We start from the raw sequence: 18,188 nt of genomic DNA on the forward strand, positions 1-18,188 counted from the left end.
CAGTGCCTTTGTATAAAATATTTCTGAAAGTTCTGTTAGAAATGTGTTTAAAAAAAATCAACAGTTTGCATGAGTGTGAGAGATTCCTCAGACACTAGCCAACAAGGAGGACTGAAAAGAAAGCTTAAATGCAGAGTGTAGCGGGATTGTAAAGGGCAAAGGATACAAAAAGGTTTCCAGCCACCATTTGTAGCTTGCTTCCCCTTCCTCCTCACTCAGAAGGGTTTTAATCACAGATTGTTTATGTTCTTTTCCCCCCCCAAAGATATCCCCCATGAGACCTATTGGAAGCAGTGGTTCTTTAGTTAACAGTGTATGAGCAGCCCTCTTCAGCAATATTGAAGTCATTCAGGGGATGTACCAACAACTGGACATGTAAAGGGACTAGCATAGTCCCCGTGTTTACATGCACACACATTTGGTCCTCACCTCTTAAAGACTTTGACCAAGATTTTCAGAAAGTTTGGGATTTTCAAAAGGGCAGAACAGAGTTAGGTGACTATCATCCAGTTGCATCCCTAATTCCCTTGGGATCCTTTGAAAATCCCAAATTAAGCCCACATTTTGACTCCTAAATAAATGACCTTATTTTCCCAACTGCTGAGTTCAGTGAGATCTGCTGGGTGGTTGACACTTTTAAAAATAAGATCACTTATTTAGCAGCCTAAACATGGACTTAGGAGCCTACCATTAGGCTTCTGCTGTTGAAAATTGCGGCCTTTGTGTACATCTCATACAATATATTCAGTCTCCACCCACCTAAAGGATCTAAAATTTGCCTGTGACCTAGATCGTTCCAGTTCCTAGCAGACTGGCTTAAATTTGGCATTCATAAAGCAAGAAGTCATGCAGTGGGGAGCAGATATCCTAAATAAATTATTATTTAGCCACTGGAGTGAGCTCTGAGGAAACTGGTTTGGACATTTTCTAAGTAAAGAGATAGAGGGGAAAAAATAGAAGTTTACTGGTTAAGGTGATTTATTTGTACATCTATAACTCATAAAGGACTCAGCTTTTTAAAACCAAAATGAAACTTTGAATGTAATTAGGCCAAATGGTAAACTAAGCCCTAAATTAAATGGGGCAAATTATTAACGGCACATGCACAACAGAATTTCATTTTTTAATTTAAAAATGCTAATCCCTATAATACTTTCATCATAATTGCCCCATGGTACAGCTTGATATAATGCACATTGTAGGGTGTTTTTGTCAAAAGAAAAAGAAAAAACAAAACAAAACTCCGCAGGAGAAGATATGGTCTAATTCATAAATAAAATTGCTATTCAGATTTGTCTAATTACATACTCATGCAGTAGACCATGACAGCTGAAAAGTCTGTATCGGTAAATCGCATGCAGTTTTTCTAGGTATTTAGCCTTGCAGTCTATTTTGTTGATACACACTTCCATGAGAGGAGTTTTTTAAAAAGTGATTACTATAAAAGGGAGCAATGTACTACACTAAATTAAGGTACCAGTTGTTACTACCAGAGACTTGGATTCTAATATGACATGTCACAAGAATTTCGTGACCTCACTCTTGCCTATAGTGATGACTTGTCAATTACAAAATCACAGAGTGATTTGGCATGACTGCCACACTCTGCCCAGAAAAGGCCTATAACTGGAATAATAATAAACGATACTAGTAGACTTGTATAGCACTTTTCATCTGAAGATCTAAGAGTGGCTTTAAAAATCTTAATTAATGAAACCACACAGCACCAAATTGTGGCAGGTACAACAGGTAAATTGAAGTACAGAGAGGTTGTGGCTCAGTCATGATAGCAGACGTGATAACTGATCAGGATTAAAGCATATCCATAGAGCTGTGGTGGGAAGCTTTCACAGTGCCTATGCCCTCTACAACTTTAGCAAGTGTTGTGAGTCCTTCCAAGCAAGGATGAGAGATTTAACCTGAATTCCAAATTTCCTTGCCTTTAGTCTTGGGTTGAGGTTAGATTGTTAATATCATTTGAATGTAGTTTAGTGGCAGTTGCGGAGTATATGAAAATGATCTGGGTATAACATAGGATTATTAATTTATGGAACTGACGTCAGTGGCACTTTTTGTAAACCAGGCCCAAAAGACCATATTTCATTACACTTTTACAACAGGATAAACTAAACTGTTGAACTAAACGACATTTTCCACTGGTCTGACCACTGTGTTTAATTAGTAATAACTGTACACCAGCCATGGAGTTTAGGAAAGGATGTGCCAAAACTAACTATAGTTAATCCTAGCAGCAATAGACAAAAGGGACTTACTACCCCTTTAGGAGACTAGGTACTTTTTCTCTCTGCCGCAAACTGTTTTGAAAAATACATTTTAAACTAAAAAAAAAATGTGTCTTTTAACAATGACTGTTTTGGACCAAGTTTGTAGAAACTGGCTATGCACATCAGTACTCAGCTCTCCTGAGCACAGTGTGTTCTTGTACCTCCTGTGTTGTTTTTGCTTTGGGAAATCACATCTGCTAGAACCGCCAGAAATGTCTAGTGTATTAATAGGTGTAATGTGTGTACATCTTATCTTATCTTATCAGAAGCAGGCTGCTGTTGCAAGGCCTCTGATGATCTGGCACTTTGCATTATAATTATACAGTTCGGAACTCATTAGTTAATTTTAAAAAAATTATTCTATAAAAGCTACGTTGTGCTTGATATTTGCCCCTCAGTATTGGGGCCAGTGCTGAGACATACCATCCCAAAGGGAGATCCAAGAAGAATAGTACTTTCAGTCGGCCCAGAGGAGCATGCCGACTGCACCAACTTTTAGGATAATGTAAAATGCTCCCATTTCTGCATCCAGGCAGCTCTGCCAGCCAGTGTGGGCAGAAGGGATGGGGCCATAACTCCCCTTCTGTCTGTTTTGGCTAAAAACTCTACAGCTGCTAGGAGGGAGTGCCGTTTTCCCGAGCCCTGCCCAGAAAAGGCCTGATCTACAGTCCATTGAAGTGAATGGAAAGACACTTACTGACTTCTGGAGGAGTTGAATCAGGCCCAAAATGCAAGAGGGGCATGGTTTCTTTAGCACTCCCCTGTCTGTGTACTTGCCCAGGGCCTGGCTACTCTGTTCTTAAGTAAGGTGTCACTTGATGAGCTACAGCTGGTACTTCAATAACAGCAGGTATATAAGCTTCACACTCTTCTTCACTGGTTAAGGCACTTGGCCTTTAGTTTCACTTGTGTTGAGGGTTATTGCTTACATAAATCACCACGGAGTCTTTTGTAACCTTCAAAAGTCATTTTAATCTTAATTTAATTATTTTTATTTTAAATAAAAATAGCAATTCCCCTGGCACCTGGAGAACAGAACACCTTGTAATTCAATGAAAATAGCTCTGAAAAAATGACTTCACCCTCTCCCCTTTATCCATCTCCAGAAGAAGGGCACACTGTCCATTTGCAAATACTTTTAGTTCAACTCAAGAAGGCTTTCAATGATAGTGAATTACGGGGTGCATCATCCATTTAAGATTTTAATTTACTTCCCTCTCAAATGATCCTGATGTTGCCTTACTACTAATTATTGACTAAGAATTTCTACAGGAAGCTTCCCATACGGTCAAGTCATGCTGTGATTTTGTAATTGACAAGGTGACCACTAGACGCAAGACTCAAGTCACCAAATTCATGGCACTTGTGAAAGGTTGTATTTGAACCCAGGGCTCTGAAGGTTTCTGTGCCTTTGAAATGAAAAATTTATATCCGTTAAAGCAAAACCTGCTTCATTTCAAGATCCTTCCATCTGCTCCTCTTTACTGTCTCTCATTCTGAGTATATGTCACATATTTCTATGACCAATGTCATAGAATATCAGGGTTGGAAGGGACCTCAGAAGATCATCTAGTCCAACCACCTGCTCAAAGCAGGACCAATCCCCAATTTTTGCCCCAGATCCCTAAAAGGTCCCCTCAAGGATTGAACTCACAACCCTGGGTTTAGCAGGCCAATGTTCAAACCACTGAGCTATCAATATCACTCATTCTAGCCTTGGAGTACTGAAAACTGGACATATGGTAAGAGATATGTTGGATTAATTTATAAATACAGGATATTACCATGACACCAATTCAACCATAAATTCCTTTACTAAGGCCAAGTGGTGTTTATACAATTGCTCTAAACATGTCTAACAGCAATATGTTAAGAGTGCCTCAGTATGTTTGAGATGCATAGTGGAAGAAGTAATGACTTATTGTACATCATGTGTATAATCTGATAGCAGCCAACATAAATGATTATAAAGTACAGCTGATGGCAAATTTCAAAAAATTAAAAAATTTAGACAAAAACAGACATTTTCCATAGAAATTATGTTTAGTTTTTTGGACTGCTCTGTTATAAAGTATTAAGGCCCTGATTCAGCAGTGCATCCCTATTCAGTAAAGCACTTAACCATGTGCCTACCTTTACATTAAGTATGGGCTTACGTGCTTTGCTGAATAGGGATGCTTAAATATTTTGATAATAGGGCTATGAGAGGGAAAGGATGATGCTATGGCTAAAGCACAGAATTATATCAAGAGGCCTGTGTTCCATTGTATTCCCTATCTCTGCCACAGACTTCCTGTTTGACTTCTGCAAACCTTTTCTGACTCCCACAAATCAACATGAAGGACCTGGAGCATGATATCTGAAATGTTTCCTCTAATTTGACACACACAAAAGGTGGTAATTGGAAGATTAAAAATTCCCTTTGACAGATATTTTATTTTTAATTTATGGGAGATATTATATTAACTCTGTCCCCTGCTAAAAGCGCCTGCCTATGCCTCCTCAAAAAAGAGGGAGATGAAATGCGAGCACGTTTCAATTGTAACACTTTCTTGATAGAATAAAAGAGAACTTTTAAAATGTGAAGAAGGAACTTACTCACTTTCAGTGCAAATAGGACAGCATCCTTTTCTGTTCAGGATCTTACCCTAATAGGGAAAAAAGATAGACTGGCTTAATGAAAGAGTTTTTGGAGCAACGACTGTTATGTTGTAACGCTGGATAAACCTTTGAAAATAGTTCAAGTTGTGTTTGAACTCAATGCCCTGGTTACAGCTTCAAATATCAGGTGTTAAAAACAGACAGAACTATTCAAAAAGCTTCCTGGCAGTCCCCTAAGAAATAAAATACTCAAAGGGTTCTCTGTTGCTACTTTTCTCTTAGAGAGAGAGCGGGGCGGGGGTGGGGGAGGGGAATTTGTACACATGTATTCATGGCTATCTAAAGTAGACTAGTTGTTTTATATAACTAAGACTCCAACCTTTTCCCCATAAAATACATATGGTTCATTTCTGATGCAGATTGCTTGTATCCCTTCAGTTGCTTATGGGAAATCCCTAGTAAAGAGACTCATTCATTCAGCTACAAATACAAGGAAGAGATCTCACTGGTACAAATCAAGTTTATTCAAATTCTCTTCCAAGGATAAATACGGTGATATCCCTTACAAAATCATATTACTAAACTAGAAATAGTGAACCAAATTCTCTGCTGGAGCCAACGGGTGTACTATTTACATCAGCAAAGACTTTGGTCCAATATTAGTAATATTGAGCAAAGGCTCAATACACTTTACCCAGGCCAAGGCTTTTTGGGTTGTGGGTGTGGGTGTGTTTAAATAGTTCTGTCTCAAATAGAAGTTGCTAGAATTAGGAAATATGAGCTTTTGTTTGTGTGTGCACGCGTGTATGTGTTCTTTTAAAATCTTCACTGAATAAAAAAGTGGCCTAATTGATTTAGTTCAAATTTGCTGAAACTCACCTTCAAGTTGAGAATAAACATGGAACATCTCAACCTGGAAGGTGGATGTTTCTGAGGGTTTGTCCAACACAAAGAGTTAGTCTGCAGCAGGCTACTGCAGGGTAGATTCACAGCCCAGCTTGCCATGAACTAATTGTTTGTGTAGACAAACCCTTAGTGAAACCTAGGGTGGTTATAACGGAAACTGCTTTGTAAGTTACCCAGCATACCCATGCAAGGAGGCAAATGGAACTTCCTTACTCCCCTGCATTGGCTCTCCACATCACTGATAGCAGCTCATGGAAGGGGAGAGCAGCCTCTGAAGGGCTGCTACTCTGGTTGTCTTACAACTGGGCAGTGAATAGACAGAGCTTTGGCTCTGCCCTTCTCAGTACACCAGCCAGAGCACAAGAACTGGTGAGAATGGAGAAGTAATCAGCAGCAGGTACCAAGCTCATGCAGGTTACCTCTCTCCCAGAAAATTGGGACAACCAGGGACCAGACTGTGATTCTGAGTCTCTCAAGCACCTGTTATAATAAAACACTTTTAAACACCTTTAACTAAATGCCATATAAACCCCCAAAATAATATACAGAGAGATTTAATTGGGCAACCCTTATTAGCATTAATGGGAGACATGCAGCTTAATGCCCATACATTATACTGAATATTCTTACCTCTCCGTTTCAATAAAAGAGTTGAAATCATCAGCCAAGCTGGAAATGGCAGGAATTCAAGTGAAATTGGAATCTGCAAGGCAGCCTGCTGAGCCTGGTTACTTGAGCCACTATGTTGGCATGGGATCCTGTTTTTGTCTTGTACAATAAGGAAGCCCATTATTGCTAACATGTGCTGCAAGAGTTCGTTAGCGCTGTGGGTTCCCTAAGGAGTGGGGTAAGTGATGTGATCCCATTTTTACCTATGAATATTTATAAGCAGACTGCATTCAAGTCTCTTTATTTTCTAGAATTTTTCTTCTTTTTCATGAGTTTTCAAGTCTATGTTTGAGGGGGGATTTTTGTAAAGGCAAGAATAATTAGGGCTTGAGGGGGGAGGGTTGATTGGTTGTGCAATAGCAACAGCTGTTGTTTTTTTGTGCCTCATTTGGCACTGCAGTAAAAACAGCAACTTTTTGTTTGTAATAATAACAGATGTGTATAAAATTAAACACTGTCTGTGCTTGGGAAGGGAGAACGTGTTGTGAATAAATTTTAAACTCACATGAAGTTCACGGGTTCAAAATTTATCCACAGAATCAAATCCTCTGAAAGGCTTCGTGTGCAATGAACTTAGCTCGATTAACTATTTTGTGGAAATGGTGCTCAAAGACAATTTTATGCTTCAAAATCACCATGTGCTTTCATAGTCGCATTGGAAGAAACATATCTATAGCAACTCAGCTTTAGCCCAGGCTGGTATCACTAATTAGAGGTGTGATGTCCTAATGTCCTGATGGTGTGAGGAGGACAGCAGCAAGGTAGAAAACGATAATGAGAGAGAGAATGGAGCTGGTATAAAGGAAGCAAAGAACTTGGAAGAGTAAAGACTGTGGAGAGGAGAAAGGAGTAAGTAAGGAGAATATGGGCTTATCTTCATGTACAGCAGTGAAGCTGAGCCCTGTAGTGCTTTAGTGAAGACGCTACTACACTGACAGGAGAGTTTCTCCCATCAGTGTAGTTAATCCACCTCCCCGAGAGACGGTACCATTGTTGACAGAAGAAGCTCCTGTTAACATACACCATCTACATACACCGTCGACATACACTGTCTACGTTGGGGATTAGGTTGGTATAACTGCATCGCTCAGGTGTGTGGATTTTTCACACCTCTGAGCAATGTAGTTATACTGATATATGTTTGTAATGGAGACCTGGCCTTAGAAAAGAAGAGGGTTAGAGAATATCTACAGGGACTCAATCCTGAAGAGGATGAGTTTACTCCATTTCAGTAAAGCACTTAAGTACATGCTCAACTTTAAACATATGTGCATGCCTGTTGGCTTCAGCTGGACTACCCACATGCTTAAATGCTTTGCTGGATCATGCTCAGTACAGTGCAGAATGAAGTCCAAGGTAACAGAGGAAGTGCGCCTGCAGAATCAGTGATGAGAAAGTGGAAACAGAAACCATGAGCTAAAAGACTCACTGGAAACCCAAAGCAGGGCTGACTTTGCTATCAGTGTTGCTCAAGGGCATTAAAATAGAGACACATATATTGCCTCAGTGTGCAAATGAAAGAAACTCAGAAAGGCACTTCCTGAAATTATCAGAAATAGTAAAAGATTTGATACTAAAAAAAAAAAAGTAAGAAAAAATGTGTACAACCTTGGGAAAAATGAAAGCAATGTCTCACAAAATGTGGCAATCTGCCCCCAGTCCAGACAATAATACAAGTGGTTACTGGGTATAAAAAACATATACAGCTTGACCGGTGTGAAGCCTGTTCCGAGTCATATAGAAAAGTCCTAATTAATTTAGAGTTAGGTTGATGAATGAATCAATATTGCATCAGGAAAACTTCATGAACAGAATGCTAAAGCTGAAGAGTTAAGCTTTTATAAGTCAAGGTATAAATATGTAAGCTTGCCTGCAAATCCTTAACTCTTTCACCTTTGTATGTGTGCATTATGACACAGGATTTAATGGCATGCTCACATGAGGCCACTCTTACTCGCACCAAGCTGTGCCTTACTCCACAAGTAATCCCACAAGTGTGGGTCTAATGGTCTAGAGTGCTATTCAGAGCTAGTAAGGAAAAGGTCCTACCCATATTTTTTCTTAAACAATACAGTATTATCTTGTACAATTTTTCTTCAGCCTAGCTCATAGTATACTTACAAACTTGCAGCAAACACATCACTACCAAACCTATATCTTGTATTACGCAAAGTATAGCTTTGTGACAGAACAGCCTCGACACAAGGTAGGTTTGTGAAAGGATCAAATGAGTAACATGTGTTATTTGCTTTAAAATTCCTTAAGGAGAGAGAGAAAATTAGAACCCAACACTATAGGGCTGCTTTCTCCTTTCTTCCTTCTAATATTCTTTATCCTGAAAAAAAACCTGAGAATAATGTGTTTTTACATTAGGGTGATGTTTTGGTGAAGGGCTGGTTTTTTGGTTGGTTTGTTGGTTGGGAGGTTTTGGAGCTGGGAAAGGCAACAGTGTTTGCTGCAGACTGTGAGACTTCATTTTGAATCCCGGGACAGGATGGCTTGGTTAGAACCTATTAGGAACGGAGGGATAGCACAGCTTTTCTTTTTTAGCCCTGAGGAGGAGCTGTTTCTTGTTTGGGAACTCAGTTTGGGGCTTTAGTTTAAGCTCCGGAGCTTGTTTTAGTCTAGGAGTGTATCATAGTTCAGAAGTTCACTCCCGCTTGGAAGTTTAGTATTATTCGGAAGCCTGCAGCAGCCTGGGAATTTAGTTTAGTTCAGAAGCTTACTCTAGATTTGGGAGTTTACTCCATTCCTGAGAACCCATCCCAGTTTCAGAAGCTTAATTTGGATTGAGATTCCAACCCCAGCTAGAACCCAGAGCTGGTACAACTTAGTTAACAGTTTCAGGTAAAAGCCTTTCTATCCTAACAGGGATGTTTATTTCTTATAAAGCTGCTAATGGCATTTTGTAAGTTAAATTTACATGCTTCCTATGCTTCTTAAATCCTTTATTTTCTATATTTTTAATGGAGGACTTCTAACTCTTTTTGCTCTTTTTCCCTTGACTTCACTTATCAGTCTAGGACTCACACCTCTCATGATAGAACTGTAGTATGAAAATGTTGAAAGAGCATATAAGTGTGCCTCATAGATCAGAGAGTTAAAGCTATTATAAGAATGTATAAGGTGAATTTTCATGTGGCATTGTTTTTCTTAATTGATTGTATGAACAGCAAGGGCAACAGTACATTTATTTATTACCTTAATGGATCATTTCCAGTCTTTTCAATTCTTAAGTTTATTTAAATGAAATATAGTGTAATGTTGTATTTCGCAGACAGGTCGTATTAAATTACTTTAGCAACCTGAGCTCTGAGGAGCCATAAAAGCTTAAATTGGGTAAATGTAGGACACTACAGAGAGGCACCAATTTTTTTCTGTGTTGCCACACTCCTAAGAATTCTCATAGAAAACTTGATGTGCTAGATAAAAAGTCTTCTGTGGTCCCTGGTATTCATTTCCTATGCACTCCCTAAGAACTGCCTGAGGGACCTCCTAATATTCCCAGAAGCGTTGCATTAGTGCACAATTTCTAAGGTATACAGTAGTAGAGCTTCTCTCTTGTGAAGCTTAGGAGGCCCATGGCAGAAGGACTGAACTCCTGTGAACCACCAAAAATGAGCAGGAAAAGATTGCCTCTACTGCAGAGAGTTCTGAAGGTTCACTGGTGCAGTGACCCTGCCTCTGTAGCATTTGGAGATCCAAAGTACAAGCAAACACCTCTACCATTGCCCTGGGCTGTCAAAAACTCACCAAAACACATTCTTATTCACAGGAGTTTCTCACTGAAAATTTTATACACAGGTGTTTGTGACTAATATTTTCTCCTTTTGGCTTCCATGACAGAGAAGGAAACACTGAGAAGGAGTAATACTAATAACTTGGAGGGCTCTTCAGCAGGTTGTTTTAAAACGACTTTCTGCATAAGATGTCATTTTAGCTCTGCTTCTCCTGAAAGCTTGCACTATTAAAACTAAGTAATTTGTAAATGACAGGCATCCAAAACACAAAATGTTAGACATCAGCCCAAATGTTATTAAAGAATCATTTTTAAAGTAATTAAATAATAGGAGACTACACTAATCTTTGGATTCACTTCGAAATTTCACCAAAAAAAAAAAAAATCAGTCTCCACCTTAGGAGAAAGTGACATAGTTTTGGTTGAGCTCATTCTCTGTTTTCATGCCTAACAAAATGATTACCTCCAGCTGTATTGAAAAAGTGAACACAACCTTTGCTGCACATCTCCATAGTACACAAGCATGATCTATTGACTTTGGCAACCTTGCTACACCAGTAAAGCTATTGAGTATGTGAGAGAGAGAAGTAAGCCTGGGAGCAGAGAGAGCAGCTTTGGTTCAGATATAAAAGGGGGAGCAAAAGCACGGGAACCTTCAGAGCAAAGAGAGAGGCCTGAGGACAGAACTAGCCTGAAAAGAGATGTTACAGTGCTTTGAGAATTCTAGGGACAAGGCGGGTGAGTTAATATCTTTTATTGGACCAACTCCTGTTTGTGAAAGAGACAAGCTTTCAAGCTTATACAGAACATTTCAGAAGTTGGTCTAATAAAAGATATGACCTCACCCACCTTGTCTCTAATATCCTGGGACCAACACAGTTTACAACAACACTACACAAAACAATTGAGAATTCTAGTCAACTATAGACCCTAGAATTTTTGACGGTTCCCTCTTCCCCAGGCTTTGTGTACACCAGTTCGACTGAGAAACACTGACAAAGATAAATGAGGGTCGCGGGGGAGAACATATTCCATTAAAAACTCACATGAGGGCAGCTGTTGACTGGAATGCACTGCTTCTTGCGACACTCTGTCTTGCCTTTCACACAAGCACAGATGGTGCAGTTAACAGAGGACCACATCTCTCCGTCCTGCAGGAGGGAGAACATGATATAGCTATCAGCTGGGGTGGCGGAAGGAAGCTATTCCAACAATGTATCATTTTCATTGCACAGAAAAGCACTGCATTCCCTTTTGGAGTTACATCATTGTTTAGTCTAAATTATTATGAGGTGCTCATCCACACCCAGTCCGATTAAAGATGAAGATGAGCAGGGATTTCTTCCCTCTGATCCTTCAGGTTAGAAAATCATTCTTCCAAGTCCATGTTTTCTTTTTCCTTGAATGACCTGATTAGTTGTATTGTTTCTCTCACCAGTGGGATGTGATCACACCTATTGTGAATTTTCATTTAAGCTGACATAATTAGAAAAATCTGATTCATTACCTTCAGATAACTGACATGTTTAAGTTATTGCATGTTAAATCATTTCGTTAAGGTGCCAGAATACAGTGAATTTATTCCCAGATGTGGCATCATTCTGGGTCCACAGGAATGGAGAATTCATGCATTCTTATTCAGATTACTTACAGTGATTTCGCAGACCCTGGATCTGCTAAACATCTGAAAATGTTTAGAACAGATACAATACTAAACTACCCAAATGTGTAGCAGGAATGGTATTCTTCCAGAAGACAGCCTGTGTCTCTAAAAATGTATTAAGTGGGCAGCAGAATGCTCTTCATATTGTTTTTAACATACTCAGGAAAGTATGGGGAACTGTCCTGGCTCCTTTCTACATGTCTTGGCATCTGACAAGTGCAGTTTCTAAATCATTCCACCTCACCCACATATAGTCCTGTGCTAGCCCATGGAGAGCCTGGCTGTGCAAGCCTTCTATTTACAGGATGCTTGAGGAGGAAGGGCGAGGGGCAGGCAGACAGAAAGAGAGTAGAGGCAGTCCAAGAGGACAGAAAGTGATTGTGCATCCACCTACACTCAAGTTTCTCAGGGCTGGGATCAGAGGGAAAGCACGCTCAAATTTTATGATTTTTTATGCACCGCATGATTTTTAAGGGCTGTCCTGCTTTGTCTTTTATTCTGAGGTGATGCAGAATTGCCTAACTGTTTTGGTGCAGCATAAGTTGACAGACACCAGCAAAAGAAATGATCTCCAAGCAGGAGAGCAATTAAAAGAAGACACAACCGTTGCCTGATTGTGATCTCACACCTGTTGTACACTTATGTAACTCCATTGACTTAGAATCATTCCCAACAGTTGTATAAAAAAGGTAAAAATCAGACCCAGTTCCCACACACCCCTTTTTTGTGTTTTTGTAAACACTTGTTAGCAAAATAAAATAAATCACAAGAAGCAGAGAATTTCATTTGGGTGCTCAAGAAGTAGATATTCATACCTGAAATATAATAGTGCCATTATCTAAGTTCTAGTCAGATCAAATGTAGTTTCTTTGCACCTATTAAGCATGGTGTTTGTTCACATATAATTTACAGAATAAACATTTCTGCTACATACAAGTAAAACAGAATTAATGAAAAGCAATTTGGAATGAGTAAACTTAGTGTACTCAAGGGATTTAACATTTGATCTGATTCTCTTATTTCACAGATAGCCAACAAGGTGACAGAGTCTGTTCCAACACAATGTGAAAGAAGCTGCACCCGCTTGAAAAAACAAACAGGGATCTGGCAATATAAGAATTGTTTTGCAAGAAATCATTACAGATCTACAAATTTTAGTTGGGAGAGAAGGAGGAGATCATTGCTACATGGCGTTCCAATGTGGGGTGTAGGAAGCACGGTCTGCAACATAGCTGTGAACTGTAATATATTCAAAACTTCCAGCTGCGACAAGCTTAGCACAGTTCCTACTGGCTCAACCTGGAGGAGGCTCCCTTTTGACTCAGCTGATAAAGACCACTGAAAAATACCTTTTCTATGACTATCAGAATTTGTTTGGGAAGGGGAAGCACAACCCTCTGATTAAAAATGCATTATTCAGCATGAAGCAGCAACCTGATTCTCTGTTTGGGGAGAGGGAGACAGCATGCCAAGTATAGAAGAAATTAATTTTAATTTTTTTCTGTCAGCAGAACTTACACAACCATAAAAAAACAACAGCAGATGGCAATTTTTTCAAATATTTGCCTCCAAGCTATTCTGTTGATAGATTCATAGACTCCAAGGCCAGAAAGGACCATTTTGATCATCTAGTTTGACCTCCTATACCACAGTGCCACAAATCTTCCCAAAATAATTCCTAGAGCATATATTTTAGAAAAAAATCCAATCTTGATTTAAAAATTGTGAGTGATGGAGAATCCATTACAACGCTTGGTAAATTGTTCCAATGGTTAATTAGTCTCACTATTAAAAATGTGCACCTGTTGGCAATAAGCATAATGAAAATTCTGCTAAAAAGCAAGCCCCAACACTAAGTTATAGTAATCCAGTGCTATTTCAGCTATTACAATGATACCTATTACTGAGCCACACCCAAAACATTACCCGAAAGATCTTGTTCCCGAATTTGCACACTTTCAGTTCGTCAGGAGAGACGTACGAGACACACTCCTGGCAGCAGTGTTCCTTGCTTTTATTGCATTCTCCAGGAGGTGAGCACTTCTTCTTACATACTACTGTAGAATTCTGAGCAAAAGGACAGAAGAAAAGCAAAGGGGACACTAATTTATTAGGAAAATGTTCACCCCCAATTGTAACATCTGCGTGTGTTGTGGTAATCATTTCCACCCAATGTAGCTAATAGCTACTTTGATCAGATCTGCTTAGAATAAAATATTTTATTGAATTCAGGAAATCTTTCAGAGTGTGTTTGTTTAATAATGCAAGCAGGGCCTAATTCTGAACTTGCACTTTTGTAGTCATGTAAAATCTGACCATGTTGATTTGGTAGCCTTTTACATTCCCTTTGTCTGGATGTCAATGACCACACAAGGTACTTATCAGTACAGAGTAAGGCCCTGTAGTTCTCAAATCTTACAAACATCTCTCCTAGGCAATAAAAACCACAGCCCACAGCATAGGAATGTTGTTGCTGACTTACCCTGCAGGTACACATAGTGCAGTTGTCATAAACAAAAGAGGATCCATTGTCATAAACATCACTGTGAAAGAGGCAGCTTCCAAATGGGAGGTCAAACACTTTCCTCTGGCCTGAATACAAACAACAGACACAGAATGTGGTTGAAAGGATGCCTTGTTGTCAACAAAAATAACACAGCTTACTGTTCCCAGTCCATTTGGGTGTCTAGAAAGTTTTTTAAACAGTTCCCTATTCATTTAGCAGATATTAATCTGAGTAAAATGAAGAGGTTACTCACCTATAACTGGAGGTTCTTTGAGATGTGTGGTTCCTATCTGTATTCCACGGAGGGTTTAGCCATGTGTACCATGCATCCGGAGCCAGAGATTTTGAAAATAGTAGCGTCTGTTGGTCCATGCATGTGCCCTTGGTTCACCTCATGGTTTTGTGCAAGGTGATAATTGGATTGACTGCATCTCCAGTTCCTTCTCCACTGCAAATCCAAGGAAACCACTGCAGAGGGGCACGAGCGTGGGAAGTGGAATACAGATAGGGATCAGACATCTCAAAGAACCTCCAGTTACATGTAAGTAACCCCCTCTTCTTCAAGTGGTAGTGTGTATTGTATTCCACTGAGGGTGATTAACAAGCAGTACCTAAGTCGGAAGAGGATGTGAGAAACTCAGACCTTAGCTGGTACACAGTAACAATTTTCTGCTCCCCTGGGGGTAGGCCTACATTTGGCCAGCATATGCCAAACCATTCTACCTGGCTCAAGGATGGCATTGTTGATTGGTAGATCGACTCTACCCAACACAAGTGAGTGAAGTAGGTCCAGCAGCTTACGCTGAGTGTCCTGGATCTCCTCCAGGGGAATGTGCAGCTCTCCAACCACTCTACACAAGGAGCTCCTGGGACTGGCCATAGTCATCAGGGGATGGATGGGAAGCCAAAGCCACTGCAGGATCTGGTGAGGATGACAGGAATCTCTCCTGTTCCAGGGGTACTGTCAGAGCCCAACTGAGTGGCTCATCTTTCATTATTGGTTCCGAGCATCTACTCAAAGGTACCCGACACAGTGAAGTAGGTGAAGCCTAACTGATGTAACAGACGGGTTCCAAGGGTGGATATTGGGGCCAGAATCCCCAATAAGGCCAGCATGATAGATCCAGAGGGTGTTACAGAGGGCCTCACGACATAGTAAGCCAGTGGCTCTGTGGCAGCTGGAGTGGGGGATACTGCCACAATGTAGAAAGTCTCCATTTGTACTTGTAGTGGTGGAAAGGGATGGATGGTGCCTGTCCCTCATCTGATTCCTTCAAAAACAACGCAGAGACCAGTTCCATTGGCAGTACCGACAGAAGGAAATACACAGCTGGAGCCGGAGGCGGGGGGGCGGGGGGGAGGTGAGGATAAACTCTACTCGGAAGTAGAGGGCCCCAGAAAGTGTGAAGGCTTTGGTTCTCCCAACGCAAACACTTCCTGGGGCTCTGGGGCTTTTTCAGATCTCCCAGGAGTCAAGGATACTTTTTCAGTCTGCGGAATAAGTACAGGAGCACTGGTCTTCCTGGAGAAGATGGCTCTCTAGCTCTGATGGATGCCAATGTTGACTGCATGTGTGGGTCCACACCTGGTACCAGTGGATCCATCAATTTGTGTGGTTCCTTTAGATGTTTGTGTGCTTTAGGGCACACTCCGTCCCCATGACTGGAACTTGTGGAAGGAGTCTCTCTCTTCTTAGGCTTAGAGGAAGACTTACTGCCATGCTTATGTGAATGCTTCCTTACCTCCTGAGTAGGCCCCAGCATAGGGTCCGTATTGGTGGCACTGCCAGTTCCGGCCTCAGATTCAGTAGCTGGAGGTGCACTCCTGGCAGCTTCAGACCGATCTACAGGGGGAAGGAAGGGGGTTGCCTGAATAGGGTCCAAATCAGGTCTCATGGCAACTTCCATGAGGTGCTTCCAGAGGTCTCAGGTACAGCTGGGGAAAGTCTGGCAGACACTGCATATGGATGAAATGTGGGCTTCTCCTAAGCAGTAGAGGCAGCAATGATGTTTGTCTCTGACCGAGAAAGAACATGGGCAGGAGGCTCAGATTTTAAAGCTTGGGATTTTTAGCAGAGTCCAGTACCTGCACGTGGGTATAGGGGCAGGAAAGCGGGGGGGAGGGGGGGTTCACAAGGAACTAAACTACCCCAGAAGACCCCCACTTCTACTCCTAAAACTACCAAACTACTAAAAACTACTATAAAAAACAATAAAACAGTAAACCACTCTAAAACTAACTATGTACAATTGTTTATTTTTAAAGTGCATCACATGCAACAAGACACTAATAGTTCTGACCTGGACCATGTGGCAATGAGAAGAAACTGGAGACAAGGTTGGTCTGTCCCACCTTTTATCACCTTGGATGAAACCATGAGGAGAGCCCAGGCAGATTCATGGAGCAACTGACACTACTACTTTCATAATCTCTGGATCTGGATGCATGGTGCATGTGTGTAAATGCTCAGTGTACTACAATAGGGACCATCACTCGAAGAACTACTTTTCCCCTAAGGGAGAGGAGAGATAACCTTCCCCCACCCCACCACCATACAAGTGCACCCGTGTACCTAAATCAATTTAAAATCAACCAGTCCATACCCCAAAATAAACTGCATTTATGTTTCTTCATTCAGTATATTACGGAATTAAACTAAACTGGTTAAAGCATGATTCAAACTGGTTTAATATTAGGAGTTTGCAATTTAGTTACACTGGCGCAAAAGTGCTATGTGCTAGACAGCCACTAAATGATTAGTCTCTGTAAAGATGTTTGATACACTCATTTATTGTAGCTTTATGTATTATGCTCAAACATGTCTACAGAAATTATAGGAATTTACAGAATGTTAAAGTTACCTATATTAATCAGAATGGAACCATCAAAAATAAATAAAGGAAAGGAAATCAGTGTGGAGAATATACATTCCACGAAGCAAATTACATGACTTTGGAAGGAGTGGAGGAACAGTAATATTATGGAAATATTTTGTTCTCATGACAGTAAGGGACCTGACAGCATAGGTCAGAGTAAAGTTTAGAGAAGCATCAATTCCCTCCCAAAGCTCTGCAACAACTCAGTCTTCCAACACCTTGCAATTCTGCAAGCAATGCAGTCTTGCTACTCCACCTGTCTCTCTTCTGTTCTTCAGATTCTGTTTTATTGAATTCTTTTGAACAGATGGACAATATATTGGGTCTCTGATATGAACAAAAATCCACTTAAGACTCAAATAAAATCACTAACCTCATCTTCCCTTTTGAGCAAAGCAAACCTACACCAACAACATGCTTTCACCTACTTTTTCTTTGGTGAGAGCCAAGCTCTGATCTTGCAACCTTCTGAGAGTTTATCTATCTGTCAGACAGAAATCTGTCTGTCATTTCCAAGGAATAAAATCATTACTGCAAATAAGTGCAGCATGGCACTAACTTATTATTATGCCATTAATTTAGTTCTCAGAGTGGTGAGAAACCCATATTTTGGCATTTGGGATGCTAATAGCTGTCCAGTATATTCCAAATTGCAATTAATTTTTTTTATAGTTAATATCTGGTAAAGGAGTAAAACCACTTAAAGGAAGAGGCTTCCAGTTTGTCCAAAGATAAGATTAAATAGAAAGATAAACAGATAATAGAATATCTGTTTAATTAACATGAGATTTTCACAAACGCTAAAATCAGTCCCTGTTAAAAGAACGCTCTTGCCAAAGAATGCAGTGTTTAGCCCTGTCAGTCCCAGGGTATTAGCGAGAGAAGATTGGTGAGGAAATATCTTTTATTGGCCTAACTTCTGTTGGTGAGAGAGACAAGCTTT

General features: G+C 40.3%; 1 protein-coding gene across 4 annotated transcripts in view; it reads right to left on the reverse strand.

Moving 5' to 3' along the window:
• The window catches only part of BMPER (BMP binding endothelial regulator), a 255,226-nt gene that overhangs the window by 132,852 nt on the left and 104,186 nt on the right, over nt 1–18,188 (reverse strand). For all 4 annotated transcript variants that reach the window (XR_012157448.1, XR_012157447.1, XM_073332937.1 and 1 more), the window contains exons 8-11: nt 14,346–14,455; nt 13,790–13,930; nt 11,247–11,351; nt 4,888–4,933 (exon numbers count right to left, since the gene is read on the reverse strand). Coding sequence is in view for 2 of the 4 variants with exons in the window: in XM_073332937.1 (XP_073189038.1) it covers nt 4,888–4,933; nt 11,247–11,351; nt 13,790–13,930; nt 14,346–14,455 (402 nt within the window). In the remaining 2 variants the exon portion in view is untranslated. The remainder of the gene's footprint in view (nt 1–4,887; nt 4,934–11,246; nt 11,352–13,789; nt 13,931–14,345; nt 14,456–18,188) is intronic.

Source organism: Lepidochelys kempii, chromosome 2, assembly GCF_965140265.1.
Source record: "Lepidochelys kempii isolate rLepKem1 chromosome 2, rLepKem1.hap2, whole genome shotgun sequence".
NCBI lineage: Eukaryota > Metazoa > Chordata > Testudines > Cheloniidae > Lepidochelys > Lepidochelys kempii.